The sequence below is a fragment of the Bidens hawaiensis genome, unplaced genomic scaffold (assembly GCF_021521415.1).
Source record: "Bidens hawaiensis isolate Kalapana, Puna unplaced genomic scaffold, B.hawaiensis_p1.1 tig00009951_1, whole genome shotgun sequence".
Lineage (NCBI taxonomy): Eukaryota > Viridiplantae > Streptophyta > Magnoliopsida > Asterales > Asteraceae > Bidens > Bidens hawaiensis.
The window spans coordinates 423,915-447,659 of NW_027491753.1; the positions used below are offsets into that span (position 1 = coordinate 423,915).

General features: G+C 34.1%; 2 protein-coding genes and 1 pseudogene across 3 annotated transcripts in view; all 3 read left to right on the plus strand.

Moving 5' to 3' along the window:
* LOC143533933 (high mobility group B protein 3-like) overlaps positions 1–23,745 on the plus strand; it is a 158,120-nt gene that overhangs the window by 27,756 nt on the left and 106,619 nt on the right. The gene's annotated exons all lie outside the window — the stretch shown is intronic.
* Positions 6,895–10,831, plus strand: LOC143533890 (dolichyl-diphosphooligosaccharide--protein glycosyltransferase subunit 1A-like; annotated as a pseudogene). The gene is made up of 10 exons (XR_013135442.1): positions 6,895–7,000; positions 7,262–7,306; positions 7,419–8,053; positions 8,499–8,646; positions 9,027–9,203; positions 9,296–9,364; positions 9,452–9,541; positions 9,811–9,968; positions 10,169–10,393; positions 10,478–10,831. The product of XR_013135442.1 is annotated as a dolichyl-diphosphooligosaccharide--protein glycosyltransferase subunit 1A-like (transcript).
* LOC143533891 (outer envelope pore protein 21B, chloroplastic-like) lies at positions 12,795–15,793 on the plus strand. Its single transcript, XM_077028523.1, has 5 exons — positions 12,795–12,993; positions 14,420–14,494; positions 14,577–14,729; positions 15,061–15,159; positions 15,552–15,793. Exons 1-5 carry the CDS (start codon positions 12,823–12,825, stop codon positions 15,633–15,635), a joined length of 582 nt encoding a protein of 193 aa, XP_076884638.1. The 5' UTR covers positions 12,795–12,822; the 3' UTR covers positions 15,636–15,793.

Here is a 23,745-nt window from a genome sequence, read left to right on the forward strand (position 1 = left end):
CCATTTTAGATTTGTAGTAACTTGTTTTTTATTATTACTATTATTATTATTATTTGGTTCGTTTTGAGATTTAGGAACGCGATTCATCTAGTAAAATCGTCAAATTATTTATCTCATAATTAAATATGTGATTTTATGGGTTTTTTTTATCATCCATTACCCTGAAATTTTAAAGGATTCTTGAAGATGACCATTTATGGAGTTATTTGAAGGTGGGACTTAGGGGTTTGGGAGAAGGAAATTGTTGACATAGGTTTTACAAATCAGGTTTTTCGTGTTTCAAAGTTTTAAGTCTTTGAGAAGTGCTAGTCTATTTGTAGAGTTGTGTGGGGCCCACTAACTTGCTGGATGTCTTTCTGTTACATTTGGGAATTTCTTCTTTGCACTCTAGTCCTTGTGTACATTCAAATACCCCCAATTTAAATAATAATAATAATTATATTTTTCAAATTCTGTTAGTATATTTTGTCTGTATTTGAATGTACCAGTCACACCCTTTGAATATAAACTCTCCTTGCTCTAAATTTCAATTCCAACCACTTTCAATTTCTTCTTGATAGAATATTCTTGGTCAAGAGTATAATTTCAATAAACCCAATTCCTACATCAATCAATATTCTTTTCCTTCGTTCTTGAATTAGTTCCAGCTATTTAATCAAATAGAATTAGTTTAGTTAATCAAGTTCAAGATCCTAGTTCTAGATTACGTGTCATTCTTAATTCAATCAATTTCAATAACTCTTGATACAATTCAAGTTCCTCGCTCTTGAATTGGGGTCCAATGGGATTTGGTATGGAGGCAGCCCTTGTTGACACGGTAAGTAGGGGTGTTCATCGGGTTTCGGATCGGGTTCTTCGGGATTCAAAGTTTTAAGTCTTGACCCGAAACCCAACCCAAATCTCTCACGGGTTTTTCAGGTTTTGGTAATTCGGGTTGCATTAATCGGGTTTCGGGTATCCTAAAAAAATAAATTAAATCTACAATGCTAAAATTAAAATCACATTGTTCTTCTCTCGTAACTTAAATAACCAATAATAAAAAATATTAGTTAATAAAATAATTTCAAAAGAAGAGTAAAACAAACTCCAAGCATAATCGTCTTTTATCATACACTATTTAAGTATTTAGTTGTTTGTTACAGTATTTATTAATCACAAACGAAAAACACAAATTAAAAATAAACAGTAGGTCCATAATAGGTGGAATGATAACAGTCGATTAGGGCTTATTATATCTAAGAATATATTTGGTTTAAAATTAAAAGTTTATTTCGGTTTTTCTGGTAGATCCGAAACACGTAAATAAGACCTGAGAACCAACCCAAATTACTTCCGTTCGGATTCAGGTTTTCGGGTTGGTTTGTACGGGTTCGGGTATGAGTTTTCTCGGGTCGGGTTTCGGGTAAAAGTGACAACCCTAACAGTAAGCCCCTTTAAATCAAAGTTGAATAATAATATAATTAATTTATCCAATAGATTGATTGATTGTTTGATCTTTGTTGTTGTTTGGTATTTCATAGGTTACTAAGGTTGAGTTCCAACTAAGTACCGACTAGATTACGCGTGGCAACAAAACAAGCACGGAATTTATATTGCGTGTGTGTTTGCCCAAATATTCACAATATTTTTCAGATTGAAAAACTGGGAAAATAACTGTCACGTGGTATTGTCACGTAAGCCTCTCAACACTTGTATAATTGTTTCTAAAGTCAACACGATTATGCATCACAAATTGATGGACCTTTATGATGAAGCCTCCGTTGTAGGCTCTTAAAAAGATATGGAATATCAACATACACCATGTATGGTTACCAAAGTTAGTAGATGGGCCTCGGTTTAGGCTAAATAGGCCTTTTAAAATGATTATAAGCTATTATCCAATGTTTTGAAACCCGGTCCGAACCGGGACCCGGTAGGCATGTCGGTCCGGTTCACATACAAAACCCGTTTTCTAATAAACCTTGTTTTTATAAAATAAAAATGTTTTGGTGATGCTGGGAATCGAAACAAACATCCACCAAACCATTCAACCAACCTTGATTTATGCTTCCTTACCTCAAATATATATCCTATATAGTGTAAATATAAATAGGGTGTATATATATAAATATATTTAAATTATTTATGATGCCATCCGGGTCAAACACCGGTCCGCCCTCCCGGGTTGGTCCGACCTTTGACCCGGTAAGGCGTCCGGATCGATGTCCAGGTCAGGTCTGAAAACATTGCTAATATCACAAACTCGTCGTTCTGGTGAGTAATTTCGGTGCCCAGTGGGATGATACTCCCCATGGTCGGAGCGTGCACCATGGGGGACCTCCACTGTAAGCAAATTGCCAAGGAAACCACAAAAGAAAGTCATTTGTCTAATAATTTGAAAGGGGTTATCCTCTTATAGCGGATCATGTTGTTTTAATCCTTGACATCTACGTTATTAGATCCCACCCGCTCAAGCTTATCGTATACATCAAGAACTCATGGGGGAAGCAATTGGGGAACCATGGGGGTCATGCATGGGTTTTAGTGGATTTCTTTGAATACCTTGTCGACTTTCATAAACATGAATTCACATCTTAGCTTTATGGTGGGTTTTCGTTGAATGATTTTTCTATCTTGGCTTTAGTATTTTAGTTTTGAAGGTGGGTCTTGGTTGACCTTTTTTTTCCCATCTTGGCTTTAGTTTGTTACGAATGTTTAGACTGCGTGTTTTGTTTGTGTTCTTTTAATGTGTTATGAATGTTTATACTACATGTTTAGTTTGTGTTTGATTGTTTCCCAATTATGCCAATTCGGAAAAGGTTGAACTCAACAACCAGAATAATTTTCAAACAATGCACTTATAACCATGTTAACAAAATAATCATAGGCATTAATTAACTTGAAATATATATAGTATAGTTCAAATTTAATCCTAGGCGTTAATTAGATTTAAGCAAATACATCCGGCACACGACATGAAACTTTGGGAACTGGGTCGGCAAGTATAACCTGTTTTAATAAAAATGGGTCGTGTTAGGGTTAAACCACTTAAAAACGGGTAGTGTAGGATTCAACTATTTAAAAATAGGTCATGAAGAGATTGACTGTTAACCTGTTTAAGTGTTTAGGGTATAACTTTAATGATACAGCCCAACATGGTTTTGTTTATCTTTATACTTGCTTTTAAGATGAGATCATGTTTTTTATTTACTTTACATAGTTCTTGAACACATTTTTTTGGCTAAAACAGAAATACAAGTTTTGATAAAAACGACATTCTCCTTTATTAGTATTAAAAAATATAGGATAATTTATCATGGATTTGAATGAAAATTTAGATACTGCTTAAATAGTTCGTATTCGAGTTGACCCGAATTTATACATATCCAAGTTAGCGTTGAAATATTTGATAGTGACACTAATAAAAATTACAAGTCATGTTCGAATTCAATAACTTAACTCGTCAACCCGTAACTCGCCAGCCTCCCAACCCGACACAATAACCCCTAGATTTAGCTTTACATGCCTATATCAAGAATATCATTGTAGAATTCATGTAAATCCAGATAGCTCTCAAATGCTTCCTACAAAGAAGCAACAAAAATATACTTGTTTATTAACCAAAAGTCATCTATGCAATAATAAATATAAAATTAATAACCAACAAAGTAGGACACGCTTTCCAATGATATTAAATTTTTTATAACGAGTTTTTCGAGGAGTTTTGACAAATATCTTTTGCTTTTCAAAATTTAAATAAGCAACATTTAAAAGTTCACCCAAACACCCCCAGAGTTAGTTTGAATGGTGGGTCGGTGGTTTAACAATACTAATGATAATAACAAATATAAGACGAGAGCTATGAGTGAGAACAAATATACAATAAACGTAGGGTATTCTTTTATATCGCTTGGTTAATCATACAATTGTGAATTTATGCTCATTATATGGTATCACCATATTATGGTCCCAGTGGTGACCATTTCCTATCACTATCTCAAAAGATACTATGATGTGATCTTGTGGGCCCTTTGATCGTGATCGTCAGACTAGGATCTATTTTGTCTTCTTTTAGGTAGATGCGATTTCTTTACGTGTTGGATTGTTATTTTAGGGAATTCTTAGAAAAATGTTAATACAAATGATGTTAAATGATTAAGAATTAAAAGAAGATAAAAATTAAATAAAAAGAAAAGAAAAGAAAAGAACAGAAAAATATAATATGAAACCTCTAAACCACTTATTAGTTTTAAAAATAAAAACAACTAGAAGTCTAAGTTTCTTATCTCATGAACCTATATTTATACAGGCTTTTGACTATTCAACTTTAGTTACAAACTTTAATTATTAACTTTGCCATAAACTTTCACACATATACTTTTTGGTATATTAACTTACTTTCATTTATTTACTTTTTGGCATTTTAACTTCGGTAATAAAATTTTTTCCCTTTTAAATTAAACTTTTACATTTTGACCCATCAACTTTGGTAAGTGTAAGAAAACTTATACCCCAACTAGGGTGGCAAATGAACCTAACCGAACCGAATGAAGTCTTGTTTATGTTTGTGCATTTGACATTAAAGTTGTTTACGAACAATTCATGAACGCTAGCCGAACGCTGGTATGGATTGGCTCTCCGTCCACCATGTCGAAATTTTATGCTTTGAAAAGCTCATCCGAATCCTTATCGATGGGGACATAGTTCTAAACGTTTTCCGGAGAAAGACCATTCCCCAAACTTAACCTCATGTCGTGCCTCGAAGCCCAATGTTACTTACACAAGAAGTACGTCGTCTTTTTAACCCATGTTACTACAAATGCCCATGAAGAAAATAAGCTTTCCGATATCCCGGTTGTCAAAGACTTCCTCGAAGTCTTTCCCGATAACCACACGCTCCTCAAGTGGAGTGCCGCATCGACCTCGTGCCCGAAGCAAATCCCGTAGCCAAAGCACCTTATTTCTACCTCAGAGATGCAAGAACTCTCCGACCAAATTCAAGAACTCACGAACCGAGTTCGTCTCCATGGGGCACGCACGTCTTGTTTGCCAAGAAGAAGGACGGTACCCTTCGAATGTGCATCAGTTACCGCGAGCTCAATAAGCTTAGTATCAAGAACTGTTATCATCTCCCGCGTATTGATGATCAACTCCGAGAAGCCGCATGTTTCTCCAAGATTGATCTCCGTTCGGGTTATCACCAGTGGCAGATCCATAAATTTTTTTCACAGGGGTCGGGAATTAGATAACAAATATATTAAAGTTGTTCTCTACGAGTTTTCATTTTTTGAAATCTAACCATTACATCATCTACTTTAATATTGACAAGGAAGTCTTTCTCTATGAACAAATACAACTGTCGCTCAAATTTTCATCACCTATTCGATTACGCAAATCGGACTTCACATACTTCATCGCCGAAAAGGATCTTTCAACGGTTGCGGTTGCGACGGTTAATATGAGAGCTAACTTTAATAAACAATACACCAATGCAAATGAATGGTGTTTCTTTGTTTGAACCATTAATTGAACAACACTTGCTAAACCCTTCAGGTTTTTAAATCATTTATCTTCTTTCAAATTATCGATATATGTCGCGAGTTCAACCGGGAGTTTTATTTTATCACTTTCATCAAAATCATATGGGTACAACTTGACTAATCGTAATATTTTTGGAATAGAAATGCCCGAAAATTATCACAAGGAGTCAAACAACTCAAAGAAACAAGTAAGTCGGATGTTACCTCGTAAAACGGTCCCCAAACTCTTGGATTATCAAATCTAGAACCGCATTGAAGCAATCATACTCGTAATAGTGGCGATTTTTCATGTTTGTTTTTTTTACATATTCTAAATATCATAAACCTAAAAATCTAAAAGACAAACTAAATTAGACATAAATTGAATGTATCATGTTATACCTGGAAGACTGGAAACAATTTTAGAAGACGTCAGGGTTGTTGCGTGTTGGAAACTTGGAAACAATTTGTAGTGCAGTAGTGGACGTGAGATTGTGTGAGAAGATAAGGTGTCAAGGACGACGTAAGATTGGTCGGAATTTCTGATTCCGGTGAGGCGGTGACTGGTGAGATGAAAGGACGAAGTGAGGCAGCAGAGGCGGTAAGACAAATAAATTTTAGAAGTTAGAATGAGATTGGGTTTTGGGCTAAAAGTTGAGTAGGGTTTGAATTGTGTTTTGGGCTTAAAAATTAGATTGGATATTGGCCTAATGGACTTGTTAATATTAAAGTCAAATTTAATAGGAAAAATTGTTTATATAACGTTTATATAATTATATTTATAAAATTGTCATTGTATTTTTTGTTAGGGTTAGTCTCAAAATCTCATGGGAGTCGTCTCGAAATTATACAGGGTACGACTTCAAAATTTTACAGGAGTCAGTGTCAAAATTTTACAGAGGTCGGTCGGAAATTTTTCGGTATATTAACACTAAAATTTTTTTTCACAGGGGACGAGGGACACCCCTCGCTAACAAATGGCTACGCCCCTGGTTATCACCAACTCTTTGTCCACAAATTTGACATATCCAAGACCGCCTTTCGTACCCGTTACGGCCACTTTGAATTTTGAGTTATGCCTTTTAGGTTAACTAATGTTAATGCGGTTTTCTTCGACCTTATAAAACCGTGTTTGCAAACTTTACCTTGACAAGTTCGTGATTATCTTAATCAACAATATCTTGATATATTCCGAGTCCGAGGCTGAACACAAAGATCATTTTGCCACCACATGGTAGATTCCTACAAAACGCATACCATCCTACAAAATATAAAACAGACCTTTGACAAACTAACATAAACAAACTAGCATCTACCTTAAACATACATACAACATTTGTGACTCCGATAACATAAACCCTAATTCAGTTCAGTTCAGTTCAGTTCATCGGAGTGAAATGATGAGTAGATTTCGAATCGTTCTACTTGTTACTTTAGTAGTTGTTGTTGTTTGTATACAACATTCACGTTCCGATCTGATCATCTCCAAGCTCGATCGACGGGTAAATCTATAATTCTCTCTTCATTCCTATCAATCGCTAATATTATGTTATTGTTACCATTACCTTACCACCACTTTTATTATTATTATGAACAAATGTTGATCCGTTTAATTGAATTCATGTACACAGTATGCATCTATAGTTACAATAATAATAATAATAATAATAATATTAGGTGATTGTAGAATTCATGTTTGTATGCTTATGACTGCCTGCATTTTGATAATATATGCCTATGCCATCTTCTTTCTGTTGCTGCAGATTGATCTCACTTCACAGTTTGTGCGCCACACATCGTCCTTCAAGGTACCTCTCTCTTTAATTAACTAATTAACAATTTTAATTGCATTGTTATCTTATATTACTGATATATATTTAAAATATATCTAAATGATTTAGTAGCACTACTTTTGATTAGGTGGATAATACTGGTCCTGATCCAGTTTCGGAGGTGTATTTTACCTTTCCCGATCACCAAGCAAATAATTTGGCACTTTTGGTGGCTGTTAGTACTGAAGGAAGAGGAAAGCAAAGAGTTTCTGCTACCAATCTACCGGTCGAAGTCAAGCAACCTAATGATTCACCAGCATCTTTAATTTGGTATGCTGCATCTTTGCCCAAGGAGTTGGGTAAAGGAGAAAGTTTGAATATAGATACTTTGGCGGTTTTCACACATTCATTGCGACCTTTTCCAGAGAAAATCACTCAGGCTGAGCAACAACTCTTTGTATACCAGGACAGTGCGCATTTTACATCACCTTCTAATGTTAAAGTTCAGTCACTTACTGTTCAACTGCCCAGTGAAAATGTAGAATCTTATACAAAACTTGAAAAAAACAAGTTTTCTGGCTCGGAGATTAAGTATGGTCCTTATGAGAATGTTCCTGCTTTATCCCACTTGCCCGTAATTATTCACTTTCCTAGTAATAAGCAATTCGCGATTGCGAAAGAGTTGGTAAAAGAAATAGAGGTCTCACATTGGGGCAATGTACAAGTGACTGAACATTATAATATTATCCATGGTGGTGCTCAGAGTGTGGGCGAATTCTCAAGGTATTACATTAGATTTTGTCGTTGGTTTTGCTATTTTAAAGGTGTTAGGAGTTCTAAAACTCATTATTGTGACTACTGGCTGCAATAATTAGTTTTTACTTTTTATTTTTTTGATAAATTTATTCTGCTTTTGATTATCTTATTATCAAAGGGTATGCATATTCCTTTTTCATGTTATGTCATTTTGTGTGTTAATTTCTAAAATAGTTATTATTTCTTAAACAGTCAAAACAACTGTTCATTTTCATAATTTCAATTGATTATTACAACTTCAAACTACAAAAGTACATCTAAACATTATCTTCTAGAGTACATTTTATAACAACTGAGTATGTGATTCTGATTACTCAGAATCACATAACCACTTTCAAAATGCACATGCATAAAACCTGCTTTGGTGACTTATAGCTTGATGTTTTCATTGACATGTTGCTGCTATACTCAGGCTGGACTTCCAGGCCAGACCAAATGTGCGAGGTGCATCAGCTTTTAGAAATCTTATTGCCTTGTTACCACCAAAAGCACATTCTATTTACTACAGGGATGCCATTGGCAATATTTCAACATCTAATATACATGGTGATTCAGTCAAGGTAGGATAATGTTCAATATAAGCAAATTCCAGCTTCCCTCTTACTTTTTAAACGTAGAAAATCGGGAAGGTTCGGTAATGGGTCATTTTTTGAGCGGGTTGAGTTGACCGTAATAACTTTCTCTTTATAAATGTTGAAGTTTGCTGTGAACAGTTAATGTGCAAATTGTCAGATGATTACACATTTTATAATTTCAGTAAGAATCTATTTTAACAAAATGATTTAGGAGGTTTTATGTATTGAAATTACACTTCGAGCGATTTGCAGTTTTCTTTTTTAGTTAAGTTTTACTAGTTTACCCTTATCACCAATTCATAAGCAAATGGGTTGGAATTGCAATCTCAAACGTTTTACTCACCAATAATTCTATGAACTTGCAGACACTGTTTGAAATTGAACCTCGATATCCTATGTTTGGTGGTTGGAAAACTTCTTTCACCATTGGTTATAGTTTACCGCTTCAAGACTACTTGTTTCAGTCAGAGGGGGCCCGCTTCCTTAATATCACTCTTGGTTCACCCTTATATGATGTGCTTGTTGAAAATCTTACTTTGAAGGTATTTTTCTGATGATCAAATTTGACTTTAACCCTTCTACATTTGTCTTAGTTGGTTTATATTCTTTTTTGTTTTTTGTCTTCATTTTGTAGGTTGTTTTGCCTGAAGGATCAAGAGATATATCTGCTTTAGTTCCTTTCCCTGTAAAACAGTCACAAGAGGTAACGCAAAACCAGATATTTAAAAAAGCTGCTGTAATACTTTAAATCTGTACTTACTGTTGTTAACATTCTTATGGTTCTTTTCAGACAAAGTTTTCTCACTTAGATATTGCTGGTAGACCCACAGTTGTAATCGAAAAGATTAATGTTGTCCCAGAGCATAACCAGTATATCCAGGTATTCCATCCCATTATGGATTGTAAGTGAGTGTTTGGATGTGCATTTTTAAAACTATATTATGTGGTGTTGAATAATCAGAATTTGATAATATGTTGCAATAGTACGTATCGCAGGAGATATGTTTCTGTAGTTTAAATTTGTGACAATTAGATTTTCAGTTAGCTTTTGGCAAATTCTAGTTATCTAACTGATGATAAATTGACCTAAAAGGATTATTTTTTGTTATTGTTATCTCAATTTAAAACATAACATTATTTTTGTTTCAGGTTTACTACAAGTTCAACAACATATCATTGCTTACAGAACCGTTAATGTTAATATTTGGGTTTTCTCCCTGTTTGTTGCTTGCATCATCTATATGCATGCTGACCTCACCATCTCAAAATCTTCTGCTTCATATTTGGCAAAATTACAATGGGATGAGGTATGTGAAACATTAGAATTAGTAATATTTTTGTTGTTTATAGATGTGGCAATAAAGGTTGCCTCGGATTTAAGTTATTTCATTTCAAAGCTTTATGATTGAGTCGGGATGCTCCGAAACACCTTTTAACTCCTAAAAGGTTTAAAACGCTTTTTTATTAATAATCCTTGTGTTATATATTTTTAATGTTTATTTTTCAGGTTCAGGGAACTATTCAGCAGATTCAGGATATCATTAATCGATGTCTACATATTCATGATAAGCTAGAAGCTTCATTAAGAGAACTTTCTAGAACAGGTGATGTACAAGCTTGTAAAGCAGTCCGCAAACCAGCTGACGGTTTATTGAAGGATCTTTCAAAAGATTTGAAACCCCTTTTGGCTCTCTTGCAATCTTCTCCACAAGCTGCACATATATTACACAAGGTTTGTTGCTATTTTCTCTTAAAAGTTTTAATCTAATTTACATTTTTTTTGTATCAACTGGTTTTCTTTTATTTATGGGCATAGGTGGAGGATCTGGTGGCTAAGGAGAGAGATTTACAAGAAAAGATTATGCTAAAACACACAACAGTGGTGGACTCTTATGAGAAAAAGTCAATGGGAAGGGATGCTGAAAACCGTGTGGCTTCAATCCAACAAAAGATTTCAGCTTTGAAGCAAGAAGTTGATGATCTTCTCGAGTTTGTTGATGATATTTAACTGGTAATCAGTTTCCTTTTTTTTTACTTTTGTTATTTTGTTCGACTTAACGAGCCTTAAATTTAGTAGTTTACATGACCTAGTTTTGTGCTGCTTTGAGAGACGCGAAGAATCGTGTTGTTTGCGATGATTTTTATACCAAATAGACTTTAGCTTTTTAGTGATGATGATGATGATGATGATGTTATACTAGATTTGGCAAATACTTTTCAAAAAACATAAATAATGGTTCCAGTTTAATAATGAGATATTTGGGGCTGCTTATTATCATTGCAATGCTTGTTTTAGAATAAACAATCAACAAACAGATAAATGGTTTTAATAAGCAGTCCGTTTGTGTGCTCCGAGGTTGGGTGTCGACAAACGGGTTATAAGGACCAATCCGATCCATATAATCAAAGTGGAGACTTTTCAGGAGGTCATCTATCTTAGAATTACTCTCATTCAAACAGTCCTTGTGTGTGCTCCAGGTTCGGGTATCAACAAACGGGTTATAAAGACCGATTCATATTATGTGTATTATTTTGTTGCTTCTTTTGTTTGGCATTGTTGGTTACGAGTTACAACTAATGGGTTATAAAGACCGATCCGATCCATATAATCAAAGCAGAGATTTCTCGGGATGTTCGTGGGTAACATTGATTCTCCATTTGATATGGTTACGGTTTGGTCAATTCGGGTTTCTGCACGCCCTAGAAAGAATAACAATGAGATGCTAGATCTGGTAGGTTTGATCCTATACCATAATTCATGAAATTTACTATTCAATCATTTTTATTTGTCTTTTTACTATAAATTCTAAAAACTTCTATTATATCTTAATATATTAAAATTAAATTGTTCTAATAATTGTGAGACATGCTTTTGATAGATGCTGATAATAGTAGTTAAGTATCATATTGTAAAATCATGTTTCGTACCCAATCTAATATTTGTTGGGTATGATATATACCGTTAGTTTGTTAAAAATTACCTTGATTTTCAAATGCATTAATTACTATTTTGGTTTTTAAATATATTTGTTACTCTAAGAAAGTTAAAAGCATAAAGGAATTTTAAGATTTAGTGGACTTGGTACATTATTCTACCACCTAATGACCAATGAAAATAAAAATAAAATGCTTACTGACATGGTTAACAAACATGTGTGTTTTAGATAGGGATGTGTTATTCATACACCCTTTATAGGGTGTATATAAAGATAAGATGTGTGTTAAGAGGGTGTGTGAATATCCAAAAAGGGTGTGTGAATAACCATTGTCTTTAGATAATTTAACTATGTATCATCTAATATCATATTTGTCCCATACCTAAATAAGGTTTTAAAACTAATTTTTAGACGGGTCGTATGCTCGAACACCTGTCCCAAATGTTTTGAGTTTTGCGGTTATCCGTGTGGTTCAAGTTCGATTGTCATCACTAATCAAAATGATATTCAATGTCTCAAGTAGTTGTTGCCCATGAACAACCCGCAACTAGAAAATCATGCTATCCTTACCTTCCAACCAATATGCCAAGTATCAATCACACTTTCTTAACCCATTCCAAGAGAAATTTATTAAACTTCTCTTATTCCAATAGGATTTCTTATACTTGTATTTGATATACTTTGCGTTATGTTCTTGTTAAAAGTAATATATTAAAAAACGATATAAAACACTAATGTCATACCCTAAAATGAAAAATACGAATACACTTTCTGAAGTAACACAGTTCGAGAGATAGTAACCTTGTAATCTAACTTCAACAACTAAACACACCCATAACTCCAATAACATGAAATCTGTTTCTAACACAATAGAAAGCATATGATTGTTCACGAGCTGAAACAGACTTATATCAAGCTCGAGTTTGAATGGTCCAACTAGTGACACACCACTTAGGGCATGTTTGTGATTGAGTTTGATTAATGCTTATTGACTTATTAGTGTTTTCAAGAAGCAAATAAATTAAAATGTGTTTGGCAATCATACAAATCTTTTTTATTTTAGCTTTATGAAAGGCTTAAAAAACAGTTTTCAAAAGCCCACTTTTCAAAAAAGCCAATCCAAACAATGTAAATAATAATAAACATAAAATGAAAAGGTAAAGGTGAAGGTACTGTTTGTTTAGAGGGTTTTACTCCGTATTCGTATCGATAACATTAACCAACAATGGAGACGTCACTCCGATACGGCGGAGATTCCACAGCGCTAAGAATCAACAACAACAACAACAGCAAGAAGCAGACGCCGAGATACGCCAGCAGCAGCAGTGACACATCTTCTGCTTTGAAAATCCACGCTAAGCAGAAGCTTCATATCGACTCCAACACTCGACTTCAGGTACACTAATGAATTATTCTTACCTTTTATGTTTCTTCACCATTTCAATTAGGACAAAAGTACTACTACTCCGTCCAATTCTATTATTCATTATTTGTGTAATGTTTAGGTATTAGCAACATAATTAGGGCAAAACTGCATATGCGTTTGTGTAACAGACAAATTAATTAATTAACGTGTCTACCTTTATTATTTACTTTAAATATTTTGAGAAAAACGTTTAACGAGCCTAAGCTCGGCTCGAGCTCGTGTGCTATCTTAAAGGAGCCATAGCTCGACTGTGCACTGTGAAATTAATACATACAAGTCCAAAATAGGTCAAACTTATAAATACACAAGGCTCGTTTAGCCTTCCCATGATAACTAAACGAGCTTTGTTTGAGGCTTGAGCTCAAAAAATCTCACCTCGTTTCGAGATTTTTATTGATTCGAGCTTGAGTAGCTCGACTTGTTTGCCCAGTTTCACCGCTATTTGTGTTTTCCTGTAATGTATGTTTTAAAGTTGCTTATATGCGAAACGAAGCAAAATTATATAGCTTATGAAGGACTTGATGCCGTGCATTCTATGAATTGTCTAGCGTTAGATTTAGCTTATTGATCCTGCTTTTTTTGGGAATTTATTGGGCCGAGCACACATAGTAACAAGTTAACAAACAGGTTTATTAAGATCAAAGCCACACATGAACCATTAACCCTATCAAACTATTTATACCAGACTCAAGGACTCAAGCTCTTATAAACTTATCCTAATAAAACCAATAAACTTAGGGCATGTGTTGGGATTGAGTTTGAAAACAACTTATTTACATGTTGGCTTCCTCAAAAAGACAAAAGGTTGTTATAAAAAGCAATAAAGATTTTCAAAAGGTAGCATAATATTTAACACAGAAAATTGTTTTAGCTCTGAAATAATTACGTTTACATGTATTAGTTAAGCAAGTTATCCAAAATTAGAACTATATAATACTTGCCATTTTTTTGTAATCGGAAACCTGAAAGTCTTGTTAATTATTATTAGTATTACTGTTAAGATTTGTTATGTTCATAAGCCGAACATAGGTGATGAAGTTTTGCTAACTCCATAGGAGAATTGCTTCTTTGTATTACTAAGTTACAACACTCGTGTTCTTGGAGAATGGAGATACCTATTTTGCTATTTTTCATAAACAATGATTGTATGCTTTAGTGTTGATGAGTAAAATTGTACAGTTTAAAAGTAGAATAAATAGATTTTATAAATTCACATAATTTATGTTGATTTGATTTAATTGCACTATAAACAACAAACAACGATTGTATTTGATTTCAAAATAAAGCAGCTAACATCCTATGTGGGTTCATCATGAGCTAAATAGTAATCCAGATATTTTTTTTCAAACATCTCATGTTATGTTTAACTTTTTATGTATTTCTTGATACTTGGCAGCTTAATGGAGAACTTGATACAAGGATTGGGGCTCCAACTTTTCTCAGTGCAATTCTGAAATACTTTCCTCCTGATGTAAGATCTCATTTTTATCTGCCGATTATAACGAACTTTTACAACTAATTGTAACCTTTATAACCTTGTAACTTTTTAATAGCTTTCATCAAAAATTGGAGCCGGGTTACAATATAATAGGCGTGAAAAACTTCATTATACCGTGCATGGGAAAAAGTCATTTCAACTTACTCCTGATCGATTGGTCAACTTTGTTGTTAAGGGACGTTGTGATATTGACAAAGAGTTTAAACAGGTTGGTATTGTAACTTTTAGGATCTTATCTTGCTCACCAGAAATAACTTCAAATTTGCAGGGTATGTCTGCCAAAATGATCTTCATTTGATTTATTTAGAGAAGATTGTGGACATTTTGAATAAGGCATAATGATTGACTAGGGTCATTCTAAAAAAGTATTTTCAAAAGAAATTATACTTTTTTTTTGAACTATTATAGTCTATTTGAGTATTTTCTTTACATAAGCTTTATTTGAGTTGTGTAGTTTGCCTTTTCAAAAAAACTATATTTTTATACAGTTTGCTTCTAAAGATTTTTTTTTTCTACAAATTGTTATGTATTTGAAACAGCCAACACCAAGTGGAGCAGTTGAATTGGTTTGGAACGTCCCCGATTTCCAGAAAGATCAAGATATAAGGTTCAAAGTTGGCTACGAAATCTTAGACAAGGTATCTTTCGTTGCAAAACGGACTATTCATCTCATCTTGAGCCACCACCAAGTTTTTAATATTATTATATTTAGCGTGAAGCTTAGTTTATTAAAGAAGCCATGCTATTAAAATGTTTTTTTAACTTTGTAAATTTATATGAATATATCACTTTTATAAGTTGAAAAGTGCTTGAATAACGCCTTGGGCCGTTTTCAACTCATTTGACTGTGTTTTTACGTTTATCTACTTAAACTGGGTTCTGTGATGAACGGTCCCTATATGTGCGTGTATTATGTTATGTTGTACTTGTATCTCATGCAGTTCTATAATGAGGATTTGTAATTGGATACTGCAAGATATATTTATTTGATTGTTTGTTAACGTTGCGTTTTTGTACATTTTAATTGCAGATTCCGTATGTACAGGTGAGGGAAAACAATTGGACATTCACTGCTGATGCTAATGGCAAATGGAATGTGAAATATAACCTGTGATTTTAAAATCTTGGTATGTGTTTTTTTTACCTTGCATTAAAATTTAGATAATTCGTGTAGATTTATAGAAGCCGCTACTGACTGAATTCAGGTTTCTTAAGATATGATGTTACGTTTTCTTATTCATCGTCGCGTTTATTTTGCTCAATTTTAGAGAATGGGATTGTTTCTCATTTTGATTTAGGGGGGTGTTTGGGATTGTGTATTAAGAGTGTTTGTTCTTTAATAAGCAAATCGGAATAAATAATACAGTAATAAATAAACTAATCACATGAGTTGACAAAATAGTAGTCAAAGTCAAGCTTCCAACTAGAAATCAATAAATATGGAAAAACAGAAAGTTATGTTACATTTAAATTTAGTATGAAACCGAGTAGACAACTCAACGTTGTCACAAGTCAAATTTCGGCTTCTAAAGATGCAATCTCCGACCAATATCACGTAATATTACTATTTAGTTTCCACTTGGAATATATATATTAGATAATTATGCTCATAATATATATATATATATATATATATATACAACACATGATTGACTTTAAAAATAGAGTTTTATATGGCAACAAACATATCACCAGAGTTAATTAAAAACAAGCTTGTTAATAGTTTCCATGGTGTAATATTGACATTGTCTACACTTTGATGGGATGGTAAGGTGGTTTGAATGTAGAATCTTTTTTTTATTTCGCTGGATTTACTTGAAAACCTATACCCGATGACCTAATTACCAATTAGAACACTACAGTCTTGTGTTAAGACGTATTATGGTGTTGACTTTAAACTTTAAGGTTTAAATATAGATAATAAGCTTATGTAATGTAAGTTATTTCATTATGTATTTTGGCTAAAAAGTTATGATCAATAATTTGTTTTTTAGATTATTAATATTAAATGGAAAAAGAGAAAGAAAAAAGATCAAGTGTGGGATCACGGATCGATTTACTTTACATTTACTTTTTACCCTTTTTTCGACTTTTTAAAATTATATAATTTTTGTTTCTCTTTTAGCAAAATTAGTTATGAAATATGTTATTCCTATTTCCTTTAATGTATTAATATGTAACTTTGGCTATATGTGAATCCGTAAAACTAAAGGTGGCTCTAGATAAGAGTTCGTTAATTGGTTAAATATGGATAACTTGAACGTATCTTTGTATATTAAAATACTGTTGTAGTTAGAAATCTTAGACACGCTATATTGTTGGTGTGTCAAGCCGTCAACCAAAAAATCATTATGATATTACACATAAATTAAATATAATAAAATTCTTTAATTATTTAATAGAATTTATTTGAATTAAAACTTCAGATAGACTATATATGAGAGAAAAAAAACGAACAGATGGAGTTCTCTCTATAAGATAAATTTGAACATAATTTTTAAAATAGCTATAAGATAATATTATTTTTCAAAATTATTTTATATTTATAAATATTTTAAAAAACATAAACGTGAGGGATTGAATATAATTGAAGTCGGACCACTCAATTAATTTTCTTCCCTGACTTAACCGTAATACCGTCTCTCAATTAATGTTTCGTGCCTGTTTTAAAAGTATTTATTGTTACTTGTTAGTATAGTTTCACAAAAAGACATAAAAGTTTTAGTACATTCTTCTTTGTATATATTAATGACTCGTATTTTTGACAGATTTTTAATATATATTGTATATGTTTGGATAAATAAATTAATGAAAGTTTTTTTTAATGACCAACAAAACTTTTATGCGCTATTACTTTCAATGAGAAACAATATAAAATTATACAACCAAAACCATATTTAAGCTTCTAAACTATTGTAATTTAAGGCCCGCCAATCTTCCCACCCGAGCAATGTTGCTTTGGCCGATTCCGAACCCAAAGAAAGCAATTTCTATTTGGTTTACCAATTTATTTGTTTGGATTCGCCCATGCCCAATACAAATATTAACCAAATAGTTCGGTAATCAAATTTATCAAACTGTTTACAACCCAAATTAATTGATTATGAAAATCTAAAAAACCGGACATCTGTAATGTATCCAGTTTTAACTTGTAAACAAAGTTAATTGGCTTTGAACACCTTTTACATTTTAACCGATTGCATAACCCGTGTACCGACAACACTTCATGTGACATGTTTTGTAAGTTTATTTTTATTTTTGTAAAAATGACAAACTCATACCACATGACACCCCTAGGCCCCTCATATATCACAAATTCAGCATTCGGTTTTAAATCCTTTTTGTTGTTGTATCTTAAATGTCTCTGGCGCATATAAATAACGTGACTCTAATTATTATTGATGTTCATTTCATTTCATTTTCAGGAATTAAGTTCAAAGTTTGATTGATTTATATAGACATAAAAAAACCCCACATGCATATTGTACTTGAGTGTTAGTTTTTGCCATTGCTTTTAAAAATTGTCTCGTGTCAGAATCATGGATTGTTCACGTAACCATCTACTGGTATAAACAAAATAGTAACATTTAGTGATAATTTAGGGTGAGCAAATTGTATCGAAATGGGTATCGTTGGTATCAATTCGATACCGACTTATTTAGATTTTGGGGTAAGTACGATACCGACTTATTTAGATTTTGGGGTCAGTACGATAGCAGTATTTTACCGTATTTTTGTCTTCGGTATCGGTACTCATTTTTTGTGATTTCGGTAACGGTAGTTTGTTTTTCGGGATATTGGTTTTTAATACTCGCAACTTTCACTCGTTGGTTGATATCACTCCCAACTTTCGATTTGTTATCCACTACTCCCAACTTTCATCTATTTGTTTTTGTCACTCTCTAGTTAGCAGACGACTAACGTCGTTAGTGGAAATGCTGATATGGACGTTTCATGGGTGAGTTGGCAAGCTTACGTGGAAAATACAGCCTTTAAAAAAAAAAGACAGAATTACAAATTTTGTCCTTTAAAATAAGACGAATTACGGTTCGTGTCCTTTTCTAAGTTTCCTTGCAGGCGGTGTACTTTAAACTTTTTTTTCCTACAAGTTTTGTCCTTTACGCTAACTGGGTTAGAAAAAGTCAGTTAAGTATGACATGTGCCAGACATGTGATGGGCATAATTGTAATTTTAATAGGGGAATGTATTATATATATTTTCTTTTCTTTCTCTCTTCTTTCTCTCTAAGCCACCACCATCACCATAAATTCCGGCCACCACCGCTACTCTCACCGATTCCGGCAACCTCGTCCTCCGAAACGACACCGTTTCAATCTGGACTACCTTCGATAACCCCACCGATACTATACTCCCCGGTCAAAACGGAGTTTTGACCAGCTCTTCATCCTCGTCCTCTTCACCAGCTCCTCCCGCGCCTCCAGGTGACGCCATTAACGGAGTTTTTGGAGTTATGGAGATAGTTCGTGTGGTCTCCTTCAACGGTGTACCATTTGGAGAAGCTGCAGTGTTTCCAGTCTTATAGGTGATGCACGATTCGATGCAGGTCTTATAGGTGATGCAGGTCTTGTGCCCTAAATTCCGGCCACCGCAAACGATCCCTATCACCCGAACCCGACCCATCCTTTTCCAAAACCCGTATCCCTATCACCCGAACCCGACCCATCCTTTTCCAAAACCCTCCACTGAGATCTGCCCGAATCTCGCACCGCCGACTGGGACGCCGTCGCCGAAATATGGATCGTTTGCGTGGGACGCCGTCGCGAAATAAATATTGATTTTATATTTATTTTAAGTTTCTATAAAATAAAACATACAACCAGATCTCAAAATAAATATAAAATCAATATTCTAATATATTGAAGCATCACACCACACCCAGATCGTGTTCATCTTCTTCATTTCTTCATATGTGAACCACCACCACAACCCATCATAATCACCGGCCACCACCCCCAAAAATAAAAACCCACCAACAAATCAATAATCATATGTCTCTCTCATCACCATAACTTCACCGTCTCTCTACTCACCATACCTCCTACCACCCGTGTCATCATCCCGCACCACACTAACTTCGCTCAACTTCCGGCCATACAATGGACGATTGGACAGAAATCACTTAAATCGGAGTGCTAATTGTACCCTACCTCATCGATTTGGGGGTAGGGGCGGCGATGACTTAGGGCACAAGATGAAAGTTGACGATGATGCGTGGGGGGTTTCATCGGTGAATCGAGTAGGAGTCACGGTGGTGGTGGATTTGAGTCATGGCATGAGGTGCGGCAGCCAGTAGAGGGCAAGATCTCCGGCAATATGGTAAGTGGCAGCAGTGACTTAAGAAGAAAGGGAGTTGGTTTTGTGATGGTAGTTGTGGTGGTCACGGCTGAGAACGGTGGTTGGTTTGGTGGTTAGGTAGTGGTGGTGTTGGTGTAGTGAGAGGGAGGGAGAGAGTAGAGAGAGAGAAAGAAGACGGGAAGAGAGAGAGAGAGAGAATATATATTTAATATCTATTATTTATTTTTGTTATAATGTATTAATTTATTTTTTAATTATAAATAACTACCAGTAGACGAAAAGACAAAAATGCCCTCACATGCGCCTCACGTGAGGGCATTTAACTGAGTTTTTCTAACCCAGTTAGCGTAAAGGACATAACGTGTAGAAAAAAAAAGTTTAAAGTACACCGCCTGCAAGGAAACTTAGAAAAGGACACGAACCTTAATTTGGCTTTTTTTAAAGGACAAAATTTGTAATTCTGTCAAAAAAAAATCCTAATTCCATCTCACCCCCTTAATAATAATAATAATAATAAAAATAACATAAGTGGTCTCACCTCACCCTTCTTTTCTTCTTCTTCTTCTTCTTCTTCTTCTTCATCCCCTATCCTCACATCCATCCACCTGCAACCACCTCCTCATTCTTCTTCATTTATTAATTCTAGGTCATCAAATAAAAGGGGCCATAAGATTGTAGTTTTTTAAAACATCTTCACATCCTTCTTGATTTCAAATCCCCAATTTCAAAATTCAAAACCCTAACCCTCAAATCCATCATATCATCATTCAATTCCACCATTTTACTCATTCTCCATCATTTCTAGACATCATCTTTGTATCACTCAAACCTCAACAATCACCATGGTGATCGAAATATCGTCTGCAGTTGTAATCCACCACCACCGACAACATCCAACCCACCACCAAACCCTTCAAATCGACGTCAAAGAAAACTCAACTCGAACTCATCATCCTCCGTCTCGACACCTATGATGCGGCAAAAATAGTGTGTGGACTGTTATGTGGTAAAAAAATATTTTTAAATTAAAAATAAAATTTTCAAACCAAAATAAAAGAACCGAACCACTTTTTTTAATAAAAATAAACGAACCAAACTACTTTTTTAACAAAAATAAACGAACTGAACCACTTATTTTTGTTAAAAAAAATTGGTTTAGTTCGTTTATTTTTGTTAAAAAAAATGTGGTTGAAAAGTAGTTTGTTCGTTTATTTTTGTTAGAAAAAGGTGTTTCGGTTCATTTATTTTTGTAAAAATGTTGTTCGGTTTGTTCAGTTCATTTATTTTGTTAAAAAAAGTATTTCGGTTCATTTATTTTTGTTAGAAGAATAGTTATGTTCGTTTATTTTGGTTAGAAAATTTTAAATTTAATTTAAAAATATTTTTATCACATAAACAGTCCAAGTAAGTATTTTTGCCACATCATCGTACATGTGATCGTCCACATTATCAAAAACTAACGAAATCTAACCCCAATAGTGAAAAGTTCGTTGGCTGTCAATACGTCGAAACTTGGGACTGTTGTGATACATCTTTAAAGTTTGACTTAACGTCGGCCAATGGAACAAAGTTTAGATTATTAAAATCCAATATACCTGTAATATATTTACTTATTTTTTTCATAAATTAATAATTATTATAAAAACATATATATATATAGACACACACATATATATTAAATAAAGGTTATATAAATTCAATACATTTTCAATTAATATCCCTTTATAGTATTATTACATAGTCCTATAATTTGCATAGTCTATCCAACCTGTTTCAAAAGTTAACACATTTGGTTTGGTTTAGTTTTTAATTTTTAAATTACCGCAAAGACTAAAATTTGTTAACAAGAACTAGGCTACAAAACCCGTCGTGTTGTGACGGCATACTGACGTGAATTTGATTGGTATCGTTTAAATTTGTTACGGTATCAACACTAAATCCAAAAATAAATTAGTAAATACTTAGAATAGTTGTGATACATGTATAACTTACTATGAAAATACATATTTTAAGCAGTGTTTATTCTGCAATACAATGCAGGCATGGCTATATGAGTAGACACAAATTTGATTTGTATCATTTAGGCCTAATAATAATATTTTTAACATAATCATATACCCCCGTGTCGGCTTTCATTTGTTTGTAATAAATGTTTTTGATTTGTTGTTTTTTTTTTTTAACAGCATGTTTTTGATTTGTTCCTCTTTATCTTTCGTTTAGATATCTAAACTCTGTTAGAAATTAAATTTGCTACTATAAACAAAACATAAATATCAAGGGATAGAGTTGATGGGTTTTGACACGTCGGCGGCAAGTAAAATGAAACATCGACACAAACACACAATAACGCGCCTCCGAGGTCTCGAGTCGGGCCCATGCCTTGCCTAGTTTCACATTTTTGGAACTTCTCTGCATGTGACCTTTCCATTCCCCACATTCAACTTCCTTTTTATTATTATTATTATTTCGTATTTTATAATTGGTCACTACATGTTTTTCTATTTTTTTAACGACCAACAAAACAACTTATATAATAAACGCTAGATGCACCACCACAATTACAAACAAGCACCAGAAACATAAAGGCCGAGCAAGCAGGCCAAAAACGAAAAACAACATAAGAAAACCGCCCGCGCCAAAGCCGAGTAATTATCTTCAATTAAACTTGAAATATACTTTAAAGCCAAAAATGTAATTGAAAAGTCACAAAATAGTGTTGACATGTATAAAAAAAATTGAAATATGAATCAAATTACTCGATATATGCTCGTATCTCCACCATGGTTGCAAAATAGGTGGTCATGCCAAATGGGGAGCGTCATTGTAGCATTGACTAAAGATTTAAGCGAGAAACCGAGAACAACATAAGGCACAAACCCTGACTATACCGTAGACAGTAAAAAATTGGCACCGACACACTATCTCCCCCCCCACCCCACTTTAACTCTCTCAGATGCACCCATGCATTCACAGCCAACAATAAAACGTTGCCACACCACCATAGCATTACAGTGACCTCACTTAGTGTCGCGCCACCAAATTTTTTTTAGAGACAGAGAAAGACAGAAGTTGTGGTGACGACACGTGGCTGAAAAAACAATGGTTTTACCATAATAGGCTTTTGGGTAGCGTGTTTATTTTGAAATTGGTGATGGATCGGGTCACTAACGCTACATAAGTGACTTTTTACTAATAAATATAACTGAATGATCATACTTTGTAGATCGTTAAAAAAAAGTAAATTTACATTGAATAAGAGATTCAGTGAATCATCCCAATTATATAACAAATGTAGAAAAGGTATAGCCTGCGGAAAGTGTGGGTTTATTTATTTATGTAGCAAGAAGCTTAAACTTTTTGGAATATTTAGTTACATTTTCATATTTCTTTCTTTCGTTGTGTCGAATCATGAAATGAATCTTACCTGATTCATGACGATGTTTCCACGGATTTTCGAGATGAACGAACCACGTCTTGATCTTCTTCCTCTGCGGCTGCGCCTGTGATCTGTCATGTTGAGACCTGCAATGGTTTCGGGGGTGTGGAGGTGACTGCTAAGATATCCAGAGGATTTCTTGTTTACAGACACAAAAAGTGGTGGTGGCTCTTATTGAGCATGACCCATGATAAGGAGGTGGAGACCTCCTTATATAGAGTCTCATGGCCACCATCATGGTACCCTAATGGGCCTAGCCCAGTTAGGGTTACCTCCACAAAACCCCCTCGGCCCAATAACATTGTATTAGTCGATATAATAAAATAAGCCCAAAACACAATAAATTAGGGTTCTTAGTACCATACCCCGACAAGCCCCCCAAGTCCAGTGTTGCTCCTAGGCGTGCAAGCGTTTAGGTGGAGCACTGGACTTTATAAGGTGTACTAGATCGTGAGGCGGTTTCTTCCCTTTT